This window comes from Asparagus officinalis, chromosome 2 (assembly GCF_001876935.1).
Source record: "Asparagus officinalis chromosome 2, Aspof.V1, whole genome shotgun sequence".
In the NCBI taxonomy this organism is placed as follows: Eukaryota; Viridiplantae; Streptophyta; class Magnoliopsida; order Asparagales; family Asparagaceae; genus Asparagus; species Asparagus officinalis.
The window spans coordinates 4,857,890-4,876,610 of record NC_033795.1 but is presented as its reverse complement, the minus strand read 5'-3'; the positions used below and the strand labels follow the sequence as shown (position 1 = coordinate 4,876,610).

Sequence of the window (18,721 nt, the reverse complement as noted above, 5' to 3'; positions counted from 1 at the left end):
GGAGAAATGGACAAAAAAAAAATCAAGGTATTACCTCTATCTAATCCCCATCTTGGCATCACAAATTAATATCATCAGGATGCATAGACAATGTCATAGATGGAGCAATCTTAATTGCTCTTTTTGTCTGTTTGTGTGGATTAGTCATGATCCGACCTAGTTGTTTAAAAAAATTTATTTCTTTTTCATGCTAGAGCTGTAACAATTGGGGTACTTTTTCATGCTAGAGCTGTAACAATTGGGGTACTAGGTTGTTGTTATACTATAGTCGTATTAAATGATTTGATATGTGTTATGTATCATTATTAGTGGGATGTTGTATTGATGATTATTTTGTATGTTTTATTTAGGGTTTTGACGTAACTCCGAGGAAGTGTTGTGAGGGGTAGTTGGATTATCTTTGATTTGTTGTAAGTGGTGAATTCATGCATTGTGCACTACGTATTTTTTATATAAAATTATATTAATTATATAAAAATTTATTTTTGATGGATTATATCCCTTTGTGTGATTTACTCGCATGTTAAATTTTGATTCAGATGTGACGCACATGGATCTTTGGTATAAGTCTATGCTTATTTTCTTTGTTAATTATTATGTCTTTTCATATAGTAGTAGGTTGAGATGCATATGTGGTTGATTGATTTCAATATTGGTTAGCCTTTGATATTTTTGTATAACATATTTAGTTTTACGAACTTTATTTAATTTTCTTAAAGCATATGCATCTCAGGTCAATATACCAGTATATGTTGGGGATAAGTAAGTCATCTAAACAAGATTCAATGTGCCTCTATGAGGTTTTTATTTTAGCGCTAAGAGCCCAAGTTTGAGTCTCACCGTCCCGACCACAGGCTATATAATAGTGGGTTTGCCAAGTCAACCGGAGTATCAAAGTGTTGACCGCATTTAGACGTGATCTGCTTATTTCCATTTCATGTATATATTTTAAAAACATTGCATTATAATTTTTTTTACTATTTTAGTATTTTGCTTATCAAGTCAATTTATTTTAGTTCTACAAAATCAGTGTTTAATGTATGAATTTATCCACTTATTGAGCTGTGAACTATTTGTGTTGTTTTCATTCTTTTCAGAGACTCGAGATTAGGTGGAGTTGATGATTTTTCAAATTCTTAGAACGGAGCAAGAAATATAATTCGAGATTGTTATTGTCTTCTAGGTCAAGGTTAAATAAATTCTTTGATGTTTAGTTGATAAATTGAGAGTTTTGTAATAATGAGATTCTTTCCTTTAGGTCAAGTTTTATTTCAAGTTGAGGAATATTTGTTTATATTAAGTTAATGAGATTAATGTTGACTTTTGGGATTATAGAGAATATTTATTGTTGGTTTTAGTTCAATGAAGAGATTATTTTGATGGTCTTTTAATGAATGTATATTTTTTGAGGATTTTTCACAGGTTTAGTCCGGCTCCAATATTCCCTTTTAGGTTCGGAAATTGGGGTCGTGACAATTTTTCTACGAATGCCCCATATATAGAGGAGCGGCGATATGTGTCGTTCAGGGGATAGAAGGCGACAGTTCGCGTAGAGGGGGTTCTGATATGACTGTATGTAAGTTATCCAGTAATTGCATTTCCTCTGCCGCCTCCCCCTCATAGCTCCATCTTTATCTACAAGATATTTGATTAAAGCAATTATTTTTCCCCTAAATTTTTTTTACCATTCTATTATTTCAGATTTCTTCATTTTTATAGAATCTGCAATTAGTGGATAGACATCCTTCGCTGCCCGTGCATATACACAAGTTAATAGTCTGACTCTTTCATTGTTCAACACTATCGCGACTTACATATTTACATGGGTGAATTGTGGGTAGACCTCGTACTATCGCCAGAGTGATCTTACTGTTAGGAACCTTGACCCCAAGATTAGTTTATTTTGATGATAACAAATATTATATATTGTGTGTATTATGTGTTAACATTTGTTTTGCAGTATCAGAGCTATATCAACAATTATTTTCAAAGAGATACTCAAGACATAGATGAGTTCAAGGCAAAATGACGCAAAGAAGAAAATATACTTTATTGTCAAAATGTAATTTTATATTTTCTTTGCTTAGAAATTTGTACAAGCCTTGATCACTCACACACATGCACACACATAGTGTTAGAACACACTAACACATGCTTAGTGTGTTGGTTAACAATAGAAATCCCCTATGTTAGCCATTAGAGTTTATAAATATTGAGTGAGTCTTAAAACATTTCATTTACACCCCTTAGCAATTAGAATCTGGAAAAACTCAAAAGACCAAAGTTGTAGGTCTCTTCAAGAGCTTTCCAACAAATCTTAAATCACCTCATTCCGATATCGGATGAGAAAGTTATAGTCAAAATACTAAAAAGAAAAATTCCAGAATCTGAGTTTACAGTGTAGTCGACTACTATGCCTTGTAGTCGACTACTAAGTAATTTTCTGACTTCACAGAGTCTGTTTAGACTCAGTGTAGTCGACTACTATGACTTGTAGTCGACTACAGATGCAGTTTTTCCAGATTTCAGGTTTTAAATAAGTGACTGTTTATAGCCATTTTGTGGACGTTAATTGGGTTTAAAATTATGTCATTTCAGAGGCTATAAAGAGGTTTAAACATCAGAAAACAACAACCAAGTTTTGCACTTGCAAGATCAAACATTTTATGCATATTCACTCTCTAATTTTCCAGATTTTCATGCTAAGTGTTTAGAAAAAGAGAGTTTCTGATATTGCCTTGGTTTTAATCATTCTTAGAGATTGTATAGGCAATATTCAGAGAGTTAAAAGAATCCTAAGCCACTGCAACACTTCACTACACATTCAAGGCTTATAGGATCAATTGTGTTCTTGCTTCAAAAAGGATTTCTCTCGGGTTTGAGAGGGTTGATCTCTTGGTTTAAAGATTGGGTGGCAATTGGCATGGTCTTGTCAATTGGTGTTGCAATTTGCATGGTCTTGCAAATTGATCAGGTTTGCTTTTGATTTTGTAAGGTTTCAAAATCATAGTGGAAATCTCAAATGGGATTTGCTTGGGGACTGGATGTACACCGGGGAGGTGGAACCAGTATACATGCTTGTGTTTGTGATGTTCATTTTCTGATATTGTCATTCTTTCTTTGTAATTTATAATCTACTTTGCAAACTCACCCTCTAGTGTTTAAGTGTAAAGCTTCCGCAGATTTTTATAAGAGCGCACTCTATTCTTAAGGGTCACGATCCTACACTTGGTATACATAAGCAAAACAGGACCCTACACTTACTACTCTTATAGTTCTATTGTTGCAGATAGACCCATTGAGTGAAGATTTTTGACCCTTTTCAGGAGGTCTATCTGCAACAACAGATTATCACTCAGATCAGTCTATCTGTAACAATGGGGTATATCCGCACCAATTGACCTACTTGAGTAGGGTCTCTAGACTCTCTACACAATTAGCCCTATTTACTTGCTTCCTCCACAAAAAAAAGAAAAGAAAACCAAAACGAATCTCTTAATATTTATGACAATACTATAAAAAAAAAAACTTTTAATATATAGTTACGCAATACATGGGTCTATTTGTCACCTCCCACCTGCTCTTATTCTCTGAAGAACATGTTTTACATCCCAACAATCGACAAACATCTGAAGATCAACATGACCAAACCGTCTTCCTTCTTGATCACCTTCCTCTCGTTCCTTCATTTTTGCCGATAAAAACAGCACAATGTACATAACCAAAAAGTAAACTTCCGCTATCGCCATAAAAACCTTTGCAAACATCGTCCCGAGAACATAGAACCAAACGTTCGCCCCTATCGCACCACAAACAATCGTCTCATGAATCTTGATCACCAGATCTCGCGACGACACAACATGTCCAAGGCTACTCCCTTCTCTTACCGCAAATCCTAACCCTACATTCCCCATCACCAAGACAGAAGGTACAAAGAGGATGTAGGGCAGAAGTACAGATTCCAAGAACCCCCAGGCTATCCGAATAGTCGCCAACTTATCGGTTGTAGTCGACACAATAGGTATCGGCGCCGTGTATGTGTATGACATTAACATTGCCTCAGTAGCGAAACTTACCATATCAGACTTGTTGAGTGTCCCATCTCCAAGTACAATGTGGCAAAGTAAAAGGATCAATGATTGCCTAAGAAACCATAATAAAAATAGGAATTTCTTCAGGCGAAAAGCTCCAATCCTTACACCCGAAAAGATTGTTTTCGGGGTTGAGCATTCCAACCTATCAACTTGCCCGACGTAGTATTCAGAGACTGCGAAGAATGCAGTGCCAATGACCATCTGGTATGCAATAAGGTAGGCAATGAGGAGGAAGAGCTTTATGCAAAGTGCAATGACGAGAATGTAGACTATTTGAGGCACATCTCTGCAATGGTCACTGAAGCAAACATTGATTGCCTTTGATTGTGGGTTATCGAAGAACGAAGAGATAAAGGATTGGATTGAGGAATTTGTATTGATTGTGTCGATGATTGTGGAGGTTGTCGTTGTGAGGATCAACCGGAAAATGAGGAGAAAAGTTGCGCAGGTGAGCAACGGACAGAGTTTGTGACCGAAGACGGAGAAGGATCGGACGAGGATGTCTTTGATCGTGTTAAGCTCGAGAGCTGGTGGTGCTTGTTGAGAGGGAGAATCAAGGAGGGGGTCGTTCATGATGATTTTCTTTTTCTTTTAATTTTTAGAATTATGATGTTAAGTGTGTGAGGTTGTGCAAATGAAGAAAAGCTACGTTCAGGAGGTTATTTAGGAGGCTCACCTAAATTGGAAACATTTGTATGGACGTGTTGATATCCGCAAGTAGAGTTATAAACTTGGAACTTCCTTGAAAGTTTGCAAAATGGTTGATTTGGGGAAAATTGCTTTCAGCCGGACAAATCAAATATCCAACTGCAACTGCGTAAATCTCATTCTCAATTTTAATAACCAAGCTTTTTTAACTCCTGTTCCCTTCGATTTTTAGCGTTAATCGAAAATACTCTCATCTCTCGCAGTGGATTTTACAGTGGATTCTAGAATAAAACAAAAATACTTATCGCCGCTCAATTATATCTATAAGTTGTTTTAAATTAGTCCCTTCAATCAAGAGCAGTGTTAGCTAGTTGAGGGATTAATTTTAAATAACTTTTGATGATTTGGGAACGGAATAGTGATTTCATATATTAGACGGGCTAATTTTAAATAACTCAACAATTTGGAGAGGCAATATCAATAAGTTGAGGGACTAATACAAAAATATAAGTACGTTGGGTATTATAAAAAAAGCCTTTGAAAAGGATAGGTGAAACACGTGGAAAACGCCTTTTGTATAGATTCCCATCATAGATTTTGTTCAGCTCACGTGACCTCCAAACTGAGGAAAACACTCTCTCATTCCTCGCTGCCGTCGCCGCCGCCGCCGCCGCCGCCGCCGCCCTGGGGGGGTCTCGGCCATGGAGAACGCCACTCTTCAAGCTTCCCGCCCCTCCACCGAAAGTGGAGGCCCACACTCCTCAACCCAATTCCCAAAACCCTAACCCCACCTCCCCATCCCAATCCTCTCCCTCCATTTCCTCCTCAAAACCTCTCCGGACGAGCACCCGCCGCCCCCCCTCCCCCCCTCTCCCTCACCTTCCAAAACCTAACCCTTAAAACTAACTAGCTCTCCATCGTTCCGCCATTTCAAGAAACGCAAACCCCAACCCCGCTCCTCGCCTCCAGCGAATCTCCTCCATAACCCCCGACCAAGACCTCGAGGCGATCCTTCACCCGCCCGAGCCCGAATCTATACGATCGATCCTAATCCACCTGAATCCAGACAACAGCACTCACAATCCCCAATCGCGACGGAAGAGAACAAGACCGATCTTGACGGCGCACTTCTCATGGCCGACGCCGGCCTATGGCTTAATCGAGACCGCCGCACCGTCGGGTTCATCCCCGGGACCCGCATTGGCGACGTCTTCTTCTTCCGGATGGAGCTCTGCGTCCTCGGCCTCCATGGCCACTTACAAGCGGGCATCGATTACGTCGCCGCTGGAGAACCGATCGCCACCAGCATTGTCTTTTCCGGTGGGTATGAGGATGATGAGGACCGAGGCGAGGTAATTTTTTATACTGGCCATGGAGGTAGGCAAGGGAAGAATGCTAGAAAACAGAGTGTCGGTCAGGAGCTTAAAGACGGGAATCTTGCATTGGAGAGGAGTTGTAATTATGGGATTGAGATTAGGGTTATTCGAGGGTTGGACTGTGAGAGGAGTCCAACGAAGAGGGTTTATGTTTATGATGGATTGTATAGGGTTGTGGAGTGTTTGAGTGAGATAGGGAAGTCGGGGTTTGTTGTTTTTAAGTTTAAGCTCGTTAGGATCGAGGGACAGGAAGTGATGGGGAGCTCAGCAATCAAGCTTGCTGAGGAGTTGAAGAAGAATGCATTGGGTGTTAGGCCAAATGGGTATTTGAGTCTTGATATCTCACAGGGGAAGGAGAAAGAACCGGTGGCGGTGTTCAATGATGTCGATAGTAATTGTGATCCTTTGTTGTGTGAGTATTTAGTTTCTCCCGAGTTTGCTTCTTTTGTAAGGAAACCTGGGGGCAGGGGTTGTAAATGTCAATCAGTTTGTTCAGTTGGTTGTGTGTGCGTTAACAGGAATGGAGGGGAGTTTGCATATGATTTGTATGGAAGACTTTTGAAAGGGAAGCCTTTGGTATATGAATGTGGGAGATATTGTGGATGCCCCCCAAGTTGTGTGAATAGAGTTAGCCAAAAGGGGTTGAGGCATCAGTTAGAAATTTTTAGGTCAAGTGAGGGGAGATGGGCAGTAAGATCACTAGATATTATCCTCGCTGGGGAATTTGTCTGCGAGTTTAGTGGGAGTTTGTTTGCAATGGAACAATTGGAACTCGAAGCGAGGAATGGTCTCATTTTGGTAGATCCTAACCGGCTTCCAAGAAGATGGGAAGAATGGGGAGACTTATCTATGGTTAAATCGGATTATGAAAAACCAAAGTTTCCTTCTTTGCCTTATGTGGGATATTTTATAGATGTGTTGAGAGCAAGGAATGTTGCTTGTTACATGAGCCATCGTAGTTCCCCGAATTGTTTTGTGCAGTTTGTATTGGTTGATCACTACAATGTTGCATATCCTCGTTTGATGATATTTGCAATGGAGAATATTCCTCCTATGAGGGAGCTCAGCCTTGATTATGGGTTTGGAGATGTGTAGGCCTGTAGGGTAGACAAGATGACCCATAATTGCACATGTTTTTGGAAGGAATCATGTGGGTACTTTTGTTAACTGTTTTTGGTTGAAGAAGAAGGTTCTACTAATAATTTTGTTAATCCTTTGTAAATCGTCAATTTTTGGAAGGCCTTGATGGCATGGTCACCAGTGACATTTTGTTTGGATAATGTCTCAACTGGTACTGTTCCAAATCTTATTGTAAATTACATTATATGTGGTTTCTAACTTTCTATATCACGATGTTTTGTTGTTAATCGTTCATATATCATATATCTTCATTTCTATTTTTTCATATAGTCATTCTATTCAATACATCATCCAAATTAGCGCAAGATGGAATCTTTCATTGATTGAGAAGGAAAATTCAATTGACTTCCTAAATGCAATAATGATCCTTCCTTGTAGTACTAGAGCATATAAACATCTATTTGTACTTAAGATGTAATTTTACATAACAAAGTTTGGAATCTTGGTATAAATTGTGGTTCCTTTGCCTTGACTGGTGTCGGTATTGTGAGTTTCGATGGTTCTGATGACAATGCGATTATCAGTATATTTAATAAGTCAATTTGATCAAAAGATTTCTATTCATTGATTCTTTTGTTATTGTTCTCTAATATCATTTTAAATCATATCTTTGTAGTTTAATCCTCAAATCTCCTCAAAATTAGTCAAGTTTTGGCTGGATCAGATCAAAATGCTTAAGTTTTGATATGGCACGATGGATGCATATTTGTACCTTCTAATACTTTAGATCTGAGTTCAAAAAGTTTGAGAACTGATAGTTGCTCACTCATTCCCTGCAAAATAATTTTGCAGGACCTTGTAGATATAGATGCAAGAGGGATCTGGTTTACTTGGTGAAATAAGTAGTAATGTTCTCCTATTGTGCTGTTAATTTTGGTATTTATTTATTTTTCAATGTTGTGTATTTCAAATATCAGAACTTCAAAATTAGTTGTTGTTAGTTGATATCTCTGATATCAACAGATTTCAGGTGGATCGAATCAGAATGCTTAAATTCTGATACAACACAGTACATATCGATCTCAGCCAATACTTCACACCTTGATCAACACCAGATCCCTGAAAAACAATATTGCATTATCTTGTAAGTACAGATGCAGGAGGTAATTTGGCTTTAGTTGGTGAATTAAGTAGTAACACTTTGGAATAGATTGTGTTTTGTTTGTACTTTGCATCCCTGGTGTGAAACTTCTGTTGAACTTATAATGGAAGAGTGAATGTGGTTACGGGGATATTTCAATGACATTATATTTAATCCGTTTGATTTCCTCTAATTTGTACTATTTTACTCTTTCATATATTCTGCCGAGAATAACCAGAACAGTTTGATCTTTTCTAATTGCCCATCAATGGTGTCATGCAAGATGTTGCTAAAATTATTTATTGATGTTTATAAAGAAATATTCACACTGTATCTCTTTTTCTTGGGTTTTTGTGCTTGGCATATTTTCACTTAAACTATCTGCATCCAAGTTTTTTGCACACACGCACTTTCTGTAATGCAGTTTATTGTGCATTTGGACAAACTTGATCATATTATAAGCTTTTCTCTGTGTCTTATGTGTTATTGTCGGCTTGTTTGCATGTTGTTTCTGATGCCAAAGGTTACTACTTACTAGCATAGATATGGTGTGAGATATACTTGCAATTTCAGGTATCTGATTAAGATTGCTCCCTTTTCCCCTTTTTATTCATATGATTTTATACTGACCTGCTTGTTTGTTTTAGTGAATGCATTATCATGGTTAAATCTATCATGTTATTAACTCTGGTTGTTAACTTGTGCTTTAAAACTAGATGTTATCTCGAGGAGGGGTTGTTTACTCATCTGAACTTTTCTGTGATACCCTCCATGACATTATTTTGCTTATATCCTGTAAGTGAAAATTCTCTCATTATTTTCTGCAAGCTAGGTATCTTCTTTTTCCTATTCGAAGCATTGTTACTCTGTTTCTTAGACTGAGATCCAATTCAGGGAATTATTGTGGTATTGCAGTATGCACTCTTACTTTGATATGTACAAAACAATATATACATAGTTTTCAGTTGATTTTATCCAGGCTCAGTTTAAATCTTTATCATATAGCTCATTCTGGGTTTAAAGTGAAACGAGGATTCTAGGATGTGAAGCTGATTCATATTGATTGACATCTCTCCACAGAAGCTTGGAAGTTTTGGAATACTGTAGAGTTAATAGAAACAGAAACGTGAAGAAATGATACAAGTCGAGAAGTTCAGCCATAAATTATTGGAAATCCATCATATGTTTTAAACTCATTAGGAACTTTGAATTCACAAGCAAAAGACACTTGATCTAAAGTATTACAAATTCTTTAAAGTGTTAAAAATAATATGTGAATTGATCACATCTCCACACTACAAGTTGCTGACCAATTTTCAAAAGCTGAGATCATCGATTCTGCCTTCAACTGTGGAAGAAAAACATGTGGAAGAAAAAAAATCAAAATACTAAATGAGTATCATTGAGAAGTATATAACTGAATGGTATTTTAAGTAGTGAATTGTACTAACATTTAATTAAACCATGAGAAAAGACCTTGAACACACACAAACACAATTATTCAGAAAAGTAAAAAAAGAATTTATTTAATAATTAGAATGTACCATAGTGATATCTTTAATCAGCTGAAAAATAGCATGGGAAAGATATATCTTACAGATACGCTATTTTCTTGGCGTTCTCTTGTTATGTGAGAAAATAAATGATGGTGTTATCAAAAGTATTGGTCACTCAATTAGGTTTAGAATCAAATTGTTTTCTTTTTCTTTTTCTTTTTTTTTTGAGAAAAATTTTCGAGTTATTTTCTGTAGAGCATTTATCAGAAAAAATCTTCAAGGTTAACAAGATCAGATTATTTTTGTTCAAATAAGCACAAGATTTACTTCATGTGCTAAATTTAATAGGAATCATTAACCTTCTAATAAACAAGAGCAAAATAATGTATTCATATATAGACTGACACTTGATTGGAGCTGTTTACTGAATTCAGACTGTGTAGCAGTTTCTCTAGCTAATTGCTCCAGTTGCCATTTTTTGAGACAATTGTATATGCAATTGTAACTATTTATCTCACTAGACTTGTAGCCTTTTTGGCAGTCTAATTGCAAACTGAAGTCTATTGCGAGGACCTACAGTCTATTTGATTATAATTCATTTTTCCAATTTATTTTGCAACTGCAGAAAGTTTGCAGTTGCAGCGAAACAGACAGTTGCAATTATAGCTGGTTTTTGCAAATTTTATGTGTAGTTATAGATGCAATTGAAGCTACAGTTACAATTTTTATGTGCGAGTTGGGAACGATTCTTTTGCAGTTAAGTTCATTCATTCCCTCCATAGTTATGTGATGAAGGATTGCGCTTGTTCATGTCTAAATTTCTTGTGCACATGGAAAGCTTTGGTAAGCCCCTTAAACTCCTGTGGTGAGGACCCTATCTCAAACTTCTTACTTAAAATTACTTGTAATCTTCATTTTCTCACTCTGTTTCCTCTCTTTGTCATCTGCCCTAGCAAATACTTAAAGGTCAAAACTGATGAGAAGAGTCAAGAGTTCAAGGAAGAGGCAATGCAAAGTTATAGCCTACTCACTTCAATTGTTTGTTGTATGGTAACTCTGTTGATCCATTTAGTTATATGACCTGATTTTAAAATTCTGATTTCTTCGACTGGCTTCAGCATTGTTTTTGGTATTGTTTATTCATTCTTTCCAATTGACTAGGTTCACGGTTTGTTCTATTCCTGGTTACCGTTGATATGTATCTGGTTACTTGACTATCCAGTCTTTATCGGAAGGATTGCTCATTATGAGTTGAATATTTATTTTTCGAAATAGGTCGATGAAACAATTGAAATAGTATTCTTGCAAGTAACAGGTGCGCATACATATTCCTTGATGAATAAAGTTGGACTGATAATACAAGTTGGGACAATTGATGGAATCAATTTAGTTTGATATTTCTTGGTGTGCTTGTCCGAATTCTTATCATATTGTTTGAATTTTCATCATGGTATGTTTAAATGTAATATCCAAGGTAATTCTAGATGGTTTTATTTGAATTTCTCTACTGAAGCTCAACTGATTAATTCTTTAATTTCGCTTGTTGTTGGAGAATGCGTCTGATAGAGCTACAAATGGGGGGAGACGAGAATGCTCCATGTATTTACTTTCTCCTTTATCAGGTAAAGAGTAGATTCTTGTGTTCAGCTCCTTCATTTTGTCCTGGCTTGCAATTTATTTATCAAAAGGTTGACGTTTATATACAGTTTAAATGTCATATGGTGTGTTATGGTCATTAGTAGCAGAGATATAGAGAAACATTGCTTTGTTTGTTCTTCAGTTCTTGAGATGTTAATATGAATACATTCTCATTTTGTTATTTCTTTTTGTTCAAGGAGAGGGGACATTAGCGTATGATTTACTTGCTCGTGATATTTTATGCATCTTAATGACATTATTTCTCTCGTTTGATTGAGATATCATATACGGATCATGTGAAAATATTAAATTGCCTCTTTTTCCTCAGTTTACCTGAAAAAGACTAAATTACTGTGCAATCAGGGACAAAAAGTAAATTCCACTGAGGTAGAGCGTATTAATTGTTGCACTAGCTCAAATTGCAATATCACTTTCCAATAAAAATTTTCATTGAACTTTTTGTAGTTTTGTATATTTCTATTCAGAATATTATAAAATTGACAGTCAAATTTGAGTAAACAATATAAACAAAAAAATTCAACTATAAATAGTCCGTCAGAAATTTTAAACCCAAGAGAAACCTTAAATGTTATTACAAACCTTGAATCCACAAGGTCTCATTACAAACACTTGAATCTTATTAGAAACCTAGAATCTACAATGAAAGATAACTAGAACAGCTAGTGGACCCCATGATCACAGCTCCCACATTATTCCCGGTTGCAGTTTAGTTTTTTCAAAAGTCGGATTCATTGATTCCACCTTCATCTGTAGAAGAAAAACAAGAAAAAAAATACAAAATAAATTATGAATTTGAGAGTATCAAAACATAACAATATCTAAATACAATGATAAAACATGAGAAAGAAACTTCAATATACTCGATATTCTATCTAATTTTGAATACTATCAATCTAAATTGACAATTTGAATTTCAAAATTAAAATTCTGTATCATTGGATGTGATCATTGTGATGTAATACATATTAACGACCTTAAAATAAACTTTTCAATGAATTCTGTGTGTTTTCGATCATCTATTAAGGGAGAAAAAAATTAAGCAGCTTTATGATTAATTTAAAATGTTGATTTTAACAACGCAAGGCACATACATAAAATATGTTGAAATCTTTCAAAAATATTAATTTTTACTGTGTAGTAGATCATATTTAACAGAACTACTTTTCAATTTTTCAATTCAAGAATCAAGTTTCTTTCCCTCTCAGTGTGTGCAGTATGATATGCTACTATATACGTATTATGTAGCAAGCCAATAATATAGAGAAGTAGAAAGAGTTTATTCATGATTAAATGTAATGTAGAGATATCTTAAATCATCAAATTGAAAATTTAGCATATAAAACGTATTACAAATTATACAATAAGTTTTGCATATCTCGTTTATGTGAGAAACAAAATGGTGGGTGTTATCAAATATTATTTACTATATTAGTTTTTTAATCATATTGTATTTAATAAAACATTTATTAGAAAAGTCTTCAATCTTATCCAAAGCATGTTAATTTTGTACAAATAAGTAGAAGATTTTATTTCAAATGCTATAACACTTTGTAACTATTAGTGTATCTAAAACAGATAGCATAATTCAAATTAAGATATTAGCACATGGTTAGCACCATTGACCTTCTAATAGATATTTCACCTGCTTTCTATCTTAAGTATGCAATTCTTGGAAAAGCATTTGAACTCAGAACCATACCTTATTGGCATATAAGCGTTAATGCATGAGACAATCAAATCCTCACCACCTATAACCTTTCTAAGGTACTTAACCATTTGATGACGATTGAATTTTTTCTCCTGCATCAAATAAATTTATAATATCAGTTTATAATAAAGTAGCTACATATAATAAATAAATGTCCAAAAATGTCAAAACTATTTTTTCTTATTTTGAATTTATTTTTCATCTGAAAAAGTTGGAAAAACAAACTAATGATATAACGAGGAGTCTATCCAGTAGATATTTATCTATAAGCCAAAGATCTGTAATTTTAAACTTCAAGCTTCTAATATCGCTTGACAATTGAATAAAAAACTAACAAGAATTTGAAGCATTAACACAAATTGGTAAAATAGAAATAGAAAATTTTCATCCTCAATTTAGTATACCTGCATAGTCTTTAATTCAAATAATGCTATAAGCAATCATGTCCTTAACAAGGAGAAAGAGTGATAAGAGGAGAATCTTAGAACTTTCTATGCTTTTGTTGGATGTGTTGCAGATGGTAGCAACTATATAGACTAATGGTATCTATAGCGCAAAGTTGAAATATACTGATATGCTAAAAGATACAGAACTATCCCTCAAGTTTTAAAATTAGGAGCCTCAACTGCTAATTTCATATAATGTTCATGTAACTAATTTAATTCTTTGATTTATGCTCCTCAAGTTACTCTATGACAAAGAATGTGGACATAGCACCCCATGCCATGGTTCATGCATTCTCCTGATATATCTAGTATCCAAGAGGGGCATTGGATTTGATATTCTTGGCAAGGACACTATTTCATGCTTTAAAGCTTATTTCTCAAGTGTTATTAGGACAAAGAATTTGGACAGTTCACATGGTATATACATCCTTCTCAAAAACAATTTTACCCAGTATCTAATAGGTCATATTTCAGCTTTGTCCATAATTACTAAAAAGTGAAATAGCCTCCAGCTTTTGAAGGAAGGGCAAACCCAGTGCATTCTGAAGTATATTACTCTAATACCATTCAAGAATCATTTAGGGTTAATACAATTTAGGGTGAATACAATTGAATTTTGACAAAGATAGGAGTTCCAATTTTAAAAGCTAATAATTGATCAAAAGAAAATAAAAAGGATAAATAAATACAAGCTTAGCTAGTTCATATTGATACTGGGAATTTTAATGGTTCTGAAAATTTTGGACAGGGATTATTTGTAAATTGAGTAAGACAATTTAATCTGAAAGTCCCTACTCATTGAATATGACAATTTCGGACGAGGTTAATGTGATTGAATTTTGACAAAGATAGGAGTTCCAAGAATGCTCAAAACACTAATGCTTGTTAATAACCAGTAAATAGTGTCATGAAATCTGGTGGTAAAATTTTATGTTGATGTTTACAAATAAATATTCACATTTTATCTCTTGCATGTTCTTGGGTTTTTGAGCTTGGCATATTTTCATTTGGATTATGAAACTGTTTTTTTTTTTTTTTTGCATGTTTACACGGTCTTTTACAGTTTATCATGCACTAGGACAGACTTGATCATATAGTAAGCTTTTATAGTCATTTTTTTGTGTTATTTTGCACATCGTTTCTGATGCCAGAGGTTACTAGCATATACTTGGTGTAGGATATATTTGCAATTTCAGGTATCTGATTAAGATTGCCCCCTTCTTCATCTTTTTATTCATATCATTTTATGCCGAGTTGATCTTTATTTGAGTGAGATGCATTACCAGGTTTAAATCTTTCATGTTGTTAAGTATGGTTTTTACTTTGTGCTTTGAAAACTAGATTTCATTTCAAGGAGTGCTTCACTCAACTGAACTTTGCTGTATCCCTTCCAACACATTGTTTTGCTTAGATGTTGTAAGTGAAATTCTCTCATTATTTATTTAAGCAATAAGCTAGGTGCCTTCTATAATCTATTCAATAAATTGTTAGTTTGCTTCTTAGAATTATCAACTCTGGGTATCATTATGATATGTAGTATTGTCACTCTGAGTTCCAGGTGTACATAGCAATATGCATAGTTTTCAGTTAATCCCTTCAAGCTTAGTTTAATCATGATTCATGCAGTTCATTCTTCAGTTTATGTTGTTGAAAGTGAAACTATGATGCTAGGATCTGAATCTGGGCCCGGCCCTGATTTGTTGCCCCGGTCAGCCTTATTCCGGGCCGGGTGCCACCCGTACCCGGACCCGGAACCGGAGCCTAGCGTGGCCCGGGTTTCCGGGCCGGGCTCGGGCCGACGGGCTTTTTGGACATGCCTATGGTTATGGATAGGGTTTTACAGTGAAATATTCAGATCCATATCGTAAAACATATTAGTCATACTGTTACGATAGTTTTAATCCTTAGTTTATCGATTTGGGGTTAAGTATGATGATCAAGATGTCTATTCTTAGCTTTTCAGATAAAATGAGCATATTAACGAACTCTTTTGTATCACATAAACTATATATTTTTTACCACTGTCTAGTTTTCTCATATCCGTTTTTGTATCCGCATATATATCTGCTTATATATCCGCATGAATATCTGTATTCGTATCTGACTTTAGTGGATATTGATTTGAATTTTCCTTATCGATGTCTATCCTATCCGTATCCATATCTGCGATGGGTAAGCGAATATGGGTACAATAAGTATCATATCTGAGCCATATCCGGACCGAATGCACCCCCCTAAGTCTCATCATATATGACTAAAATCCTTATCATAGTATATTTGATCATATGGTTGGCATTTGTCTGGAGTTGTTTCCGGACTTTAGACCATTGTAACCAAAAACCTCTAATTAACTGCCGACGCAAATTTTAAACATCCATTGCACTTGTAATTGCTTTAGTATGATACAGGATGACATAAAACTGAAGCATTTGCCAATGTATCCCAAGATCTCTTCAGCTCTAACCCTCTCAGGTTACTCCTTCTCTCCTCAGCTTCGCACCTCCCAATAATATAACATTTGGCGTGTTTTCTAATGTTTGGAATAATTAGAATCATGTAGTCTAGAGAGACAACAGAGCTGAAATCCTCAGCCATGAATTATTTGAAACACATCCGGAAATTTTAAGTCAGTAAGAACCTTGAACCCAGAATGAAAAAGAATCAGAACGAACTTATTATATTCATAGATTTAAATTTTGGCCAATTCCAGTAACAAGTATTGTAAAGATAAAACCATCGAGACTAAGAACTTTCTCTTTTGACGCAATGCAGTAATCTAAGACCGATCGCATCTCCCACACTGGTACTATTCTGAGGAAAAAAAACATGAGAAAATTTTTTACTAAATAAATATATATCTAATATGTTTAGAAGTAAAGAACTAAATGGTATTTTGAAGCCGCAGGCGATACTATATTTACTCAATTACAAAGACAGCCATGAGGAGAACAGTTCGTGTGTATGTGTTTTAACATTAAATGGCCGATTACAGAGAAAAGCTAGAAAAAATATTATCGGAGGACTAAACCAAATGAAATAATATCTCAATCGGCTTGAAAATTTAGCACATAAAAGGTATAGCCAGAAATTTTATTATATGCTTTGGATACCTCGTTTTACAATCATACGGTTTTTTTTTTCTTATAAAAGGTTCGAAATAAATTTGAACTCGAAACCATACCTCATTAGTATGCAGATTTTGTGAAAGTAATTTGAACTCGAAACCATACCTCATTAGTATAGGCCTTGATGCATGAAACAATCAGATCATCGTCTCCTACCACCTTCCGAAGATACTTAGCCATTTGGCGGCGAGTAACTTTTCCCCCCCTGCAGCATATAAATTAATACGCTTTTCATAATAAAGTAGTTAAATATGAAAAGTAAATGCCAAAAAATATCAGAACTACTTAAATTACCAGGAAACCTTTCTGAATTTTCTTCATAGAGGATATCTTTTTTCGAGGAAGAGGCTCTGATGACTTAGATATTGGAATCAGCAAATCACAGTATACTCACAGATCAAATTAAAACCAGTAAATCACAGTATTCACAGATATAACATGGTTCATTCTTACGGAGCTACTCCACGGTGCAACGACGACGACCAATTCCTTTATATTCCTTTCGAGGTTACAAAGGAAAAAAGATAAAAAAGAACACCCTCTCTTGATCAAGATACTCTCCAAGAATTCTCACAAACTCTCTCTCAAGATCTCTCGATGATATTACTTATATATGTATCTTTCTCTTTCTCTCTCTGCTACTGAGATACTTTACAAATCAAACTTATGGGGGTATTTATAAGTTTTCTCATGGGGGTAGGTGAACACTATTTGGAGGCAGGTGAATACTTTAGCAGGGGATAGGTGAACACTGAACACTATTTTGGGGTAGGTGAATACGAGCATAGCTTCGGTATAGGATAGGATAGGATAAAATCTATCATGTTATGTTATTTTTGGGAAGGTGCGTTATCATGATAAGATCTATCATGTCATTAACTACTGGTCGTTAACTTGTGCTTCGAAAACTAGATGTTTATCTCGAGTAGGGGTTCTCTCCCTCCTCATCTGAACTTCTCTGCGAACTTCCCAGGACACTGTTTGGTTTATATATTGTAGGCGAACATTCTCTCGTTATTGGGGTTCTGCTTCTTGGACTTGATCCCAGTTCACGGAATTAATATTGTGATATTGCACAGTATGCACAATAACTCTTTGTTTTGATATGTGCGTACGTAACAACATTTACATGGTTATCAGTTCTGGTGCAACAAATATGCACTTTTAATTGATTCTTTGAGTTCTTCAATACAGTATTTACTACGTGTCCCAATTCAAGTAAAGATTGCTACTAAACATTTCTTGCAATAAATTGAGAGAGTTGTGTTAGAGTAATAATATGAAGAAAAGTAATAAGAGAAGAGAACCTCAGAAGCTAAACAGTTTCTACCCTTTGTTGGAAGAAAAATTCCTTAGGGACCCAAAATATGGGACCAATAGGTGGGACAAGTGAGGTGTCCCCCTCCTATTGGATAATGAGTTGGCCATCATTAATGATGACCAACTCATTATCCAATAGGAAGGGGACACCTCACTTGTCCCACCTATTGGTCCCATATTTTGGGTCCCTGTAGCAAAGCTCCCGCTTTCCAAAATAAGTTTTCAAACTATATATTTACTAACTACTGATATTTTTTAGAAATCCTTAATAGCGTAGTGAAAAGTAAATGTTTTGGTGTTTCAAAATGTTCTGAGTTCGAGGCTTGCCGTAGGCAAGCCGAGAATTGTTTTGTCTTAAATAAATCAATTAATCTCTCATAAGTACTAGTGGGCCGTGGTCTGTGGGCCAATGGGCCGGGAACCGGGACTAATCAGGCTGATGCGCTAAGTGGCGCTTTGTAAGGCGCACTTCGTACGGATGCATCGGGGCTAGGTGGCGCCCTTTGGCGCCATGTTGGCCGCCACGCAGGCTGGAGCGACCCTCGCGTTTGCGGTGACCCTCGCGTTCGCACGAGGGTGCGACCCTCGCGAGGCACGACGTGACCCTCACTTTCGCGAGAGGGTGCGA

At 35.7% G+C, this 18,721-nt stretch overlaps 2 protein-coding genes and 1 long non-coding RNA gene across 13 annotated transcripts; 1 reads left to right on the top strand and 2 right to left on the bottom strand.

Annotated features, from left to right (window-relative positions):
* Window positions 3,552-4,669, bottom strand: LOC109829363. Its single transcript, XM_020396490.1, has one exon. The coding sequence runs from the start codon at window positions 4,665-4,667 to the stop codon at window positions 3,567-3,569; it is 1,101 nt and encodes a 366-aa protein (XP_020252079.1). The 5' UTR covers window positions 4,668-4,669; the 3' UTR covers window positions 3,552-3,566.
* Window positions 5,843-11,097, top strand: LOC109830009 (histone-lysine N-methyltransferase family member SUVH9-like). 11 transcript variants are annotated; one of them, XM_020397155.1, is made up of 5 exons: window positions 5,843-7,409; window positions 8,051-8,103; window positions 8,243-8,342; window positions 8,863-8,912; window positions 9,056-11,097. In XM_020397155.1, the coding sequence occupies exon 1, from the start codon at window positions 5,876-5,878 to the stop codon at window positions 7,211-7,213; it is 1,338 nt and encodes a 445-aa protein (XP_020252744.1). In that variant the 5' UTR covers window positions 5,843-5,875; the 3' UTR covers window positions 7,214-7,409; window positions 8,051-8,103; window positions 8,243-8,342; window positions 8,863-8,912; window positions 9,056-11,097. The 11 variants fall into 11 exon arrangements, with proteins under 11 accessions (XP_020252744.1, XP_020252743.1, XP_020252737.1 ...); XM_020397154.1 differs by having other exon boundaries at window positions 8,222-8,342; XM_020397148.1 differs by having other exon boundaries at window positions 8,051-8,342.
* LOC109830011 lies at window positions 12,095-17,332 on the bottom strand. The gene is made up of 4 exons (XR_002244176.1): window positions 17,068-17,332; window positions 16,879-16,978; window positions 13,194-13,294; window positions 12,095-12,241 (listed from the first exon to the last, which is right to left on the bottom strand). It is a non-coding gene; the product is annotated as an uncharacterized LOC109830011 (long non-coding RNA).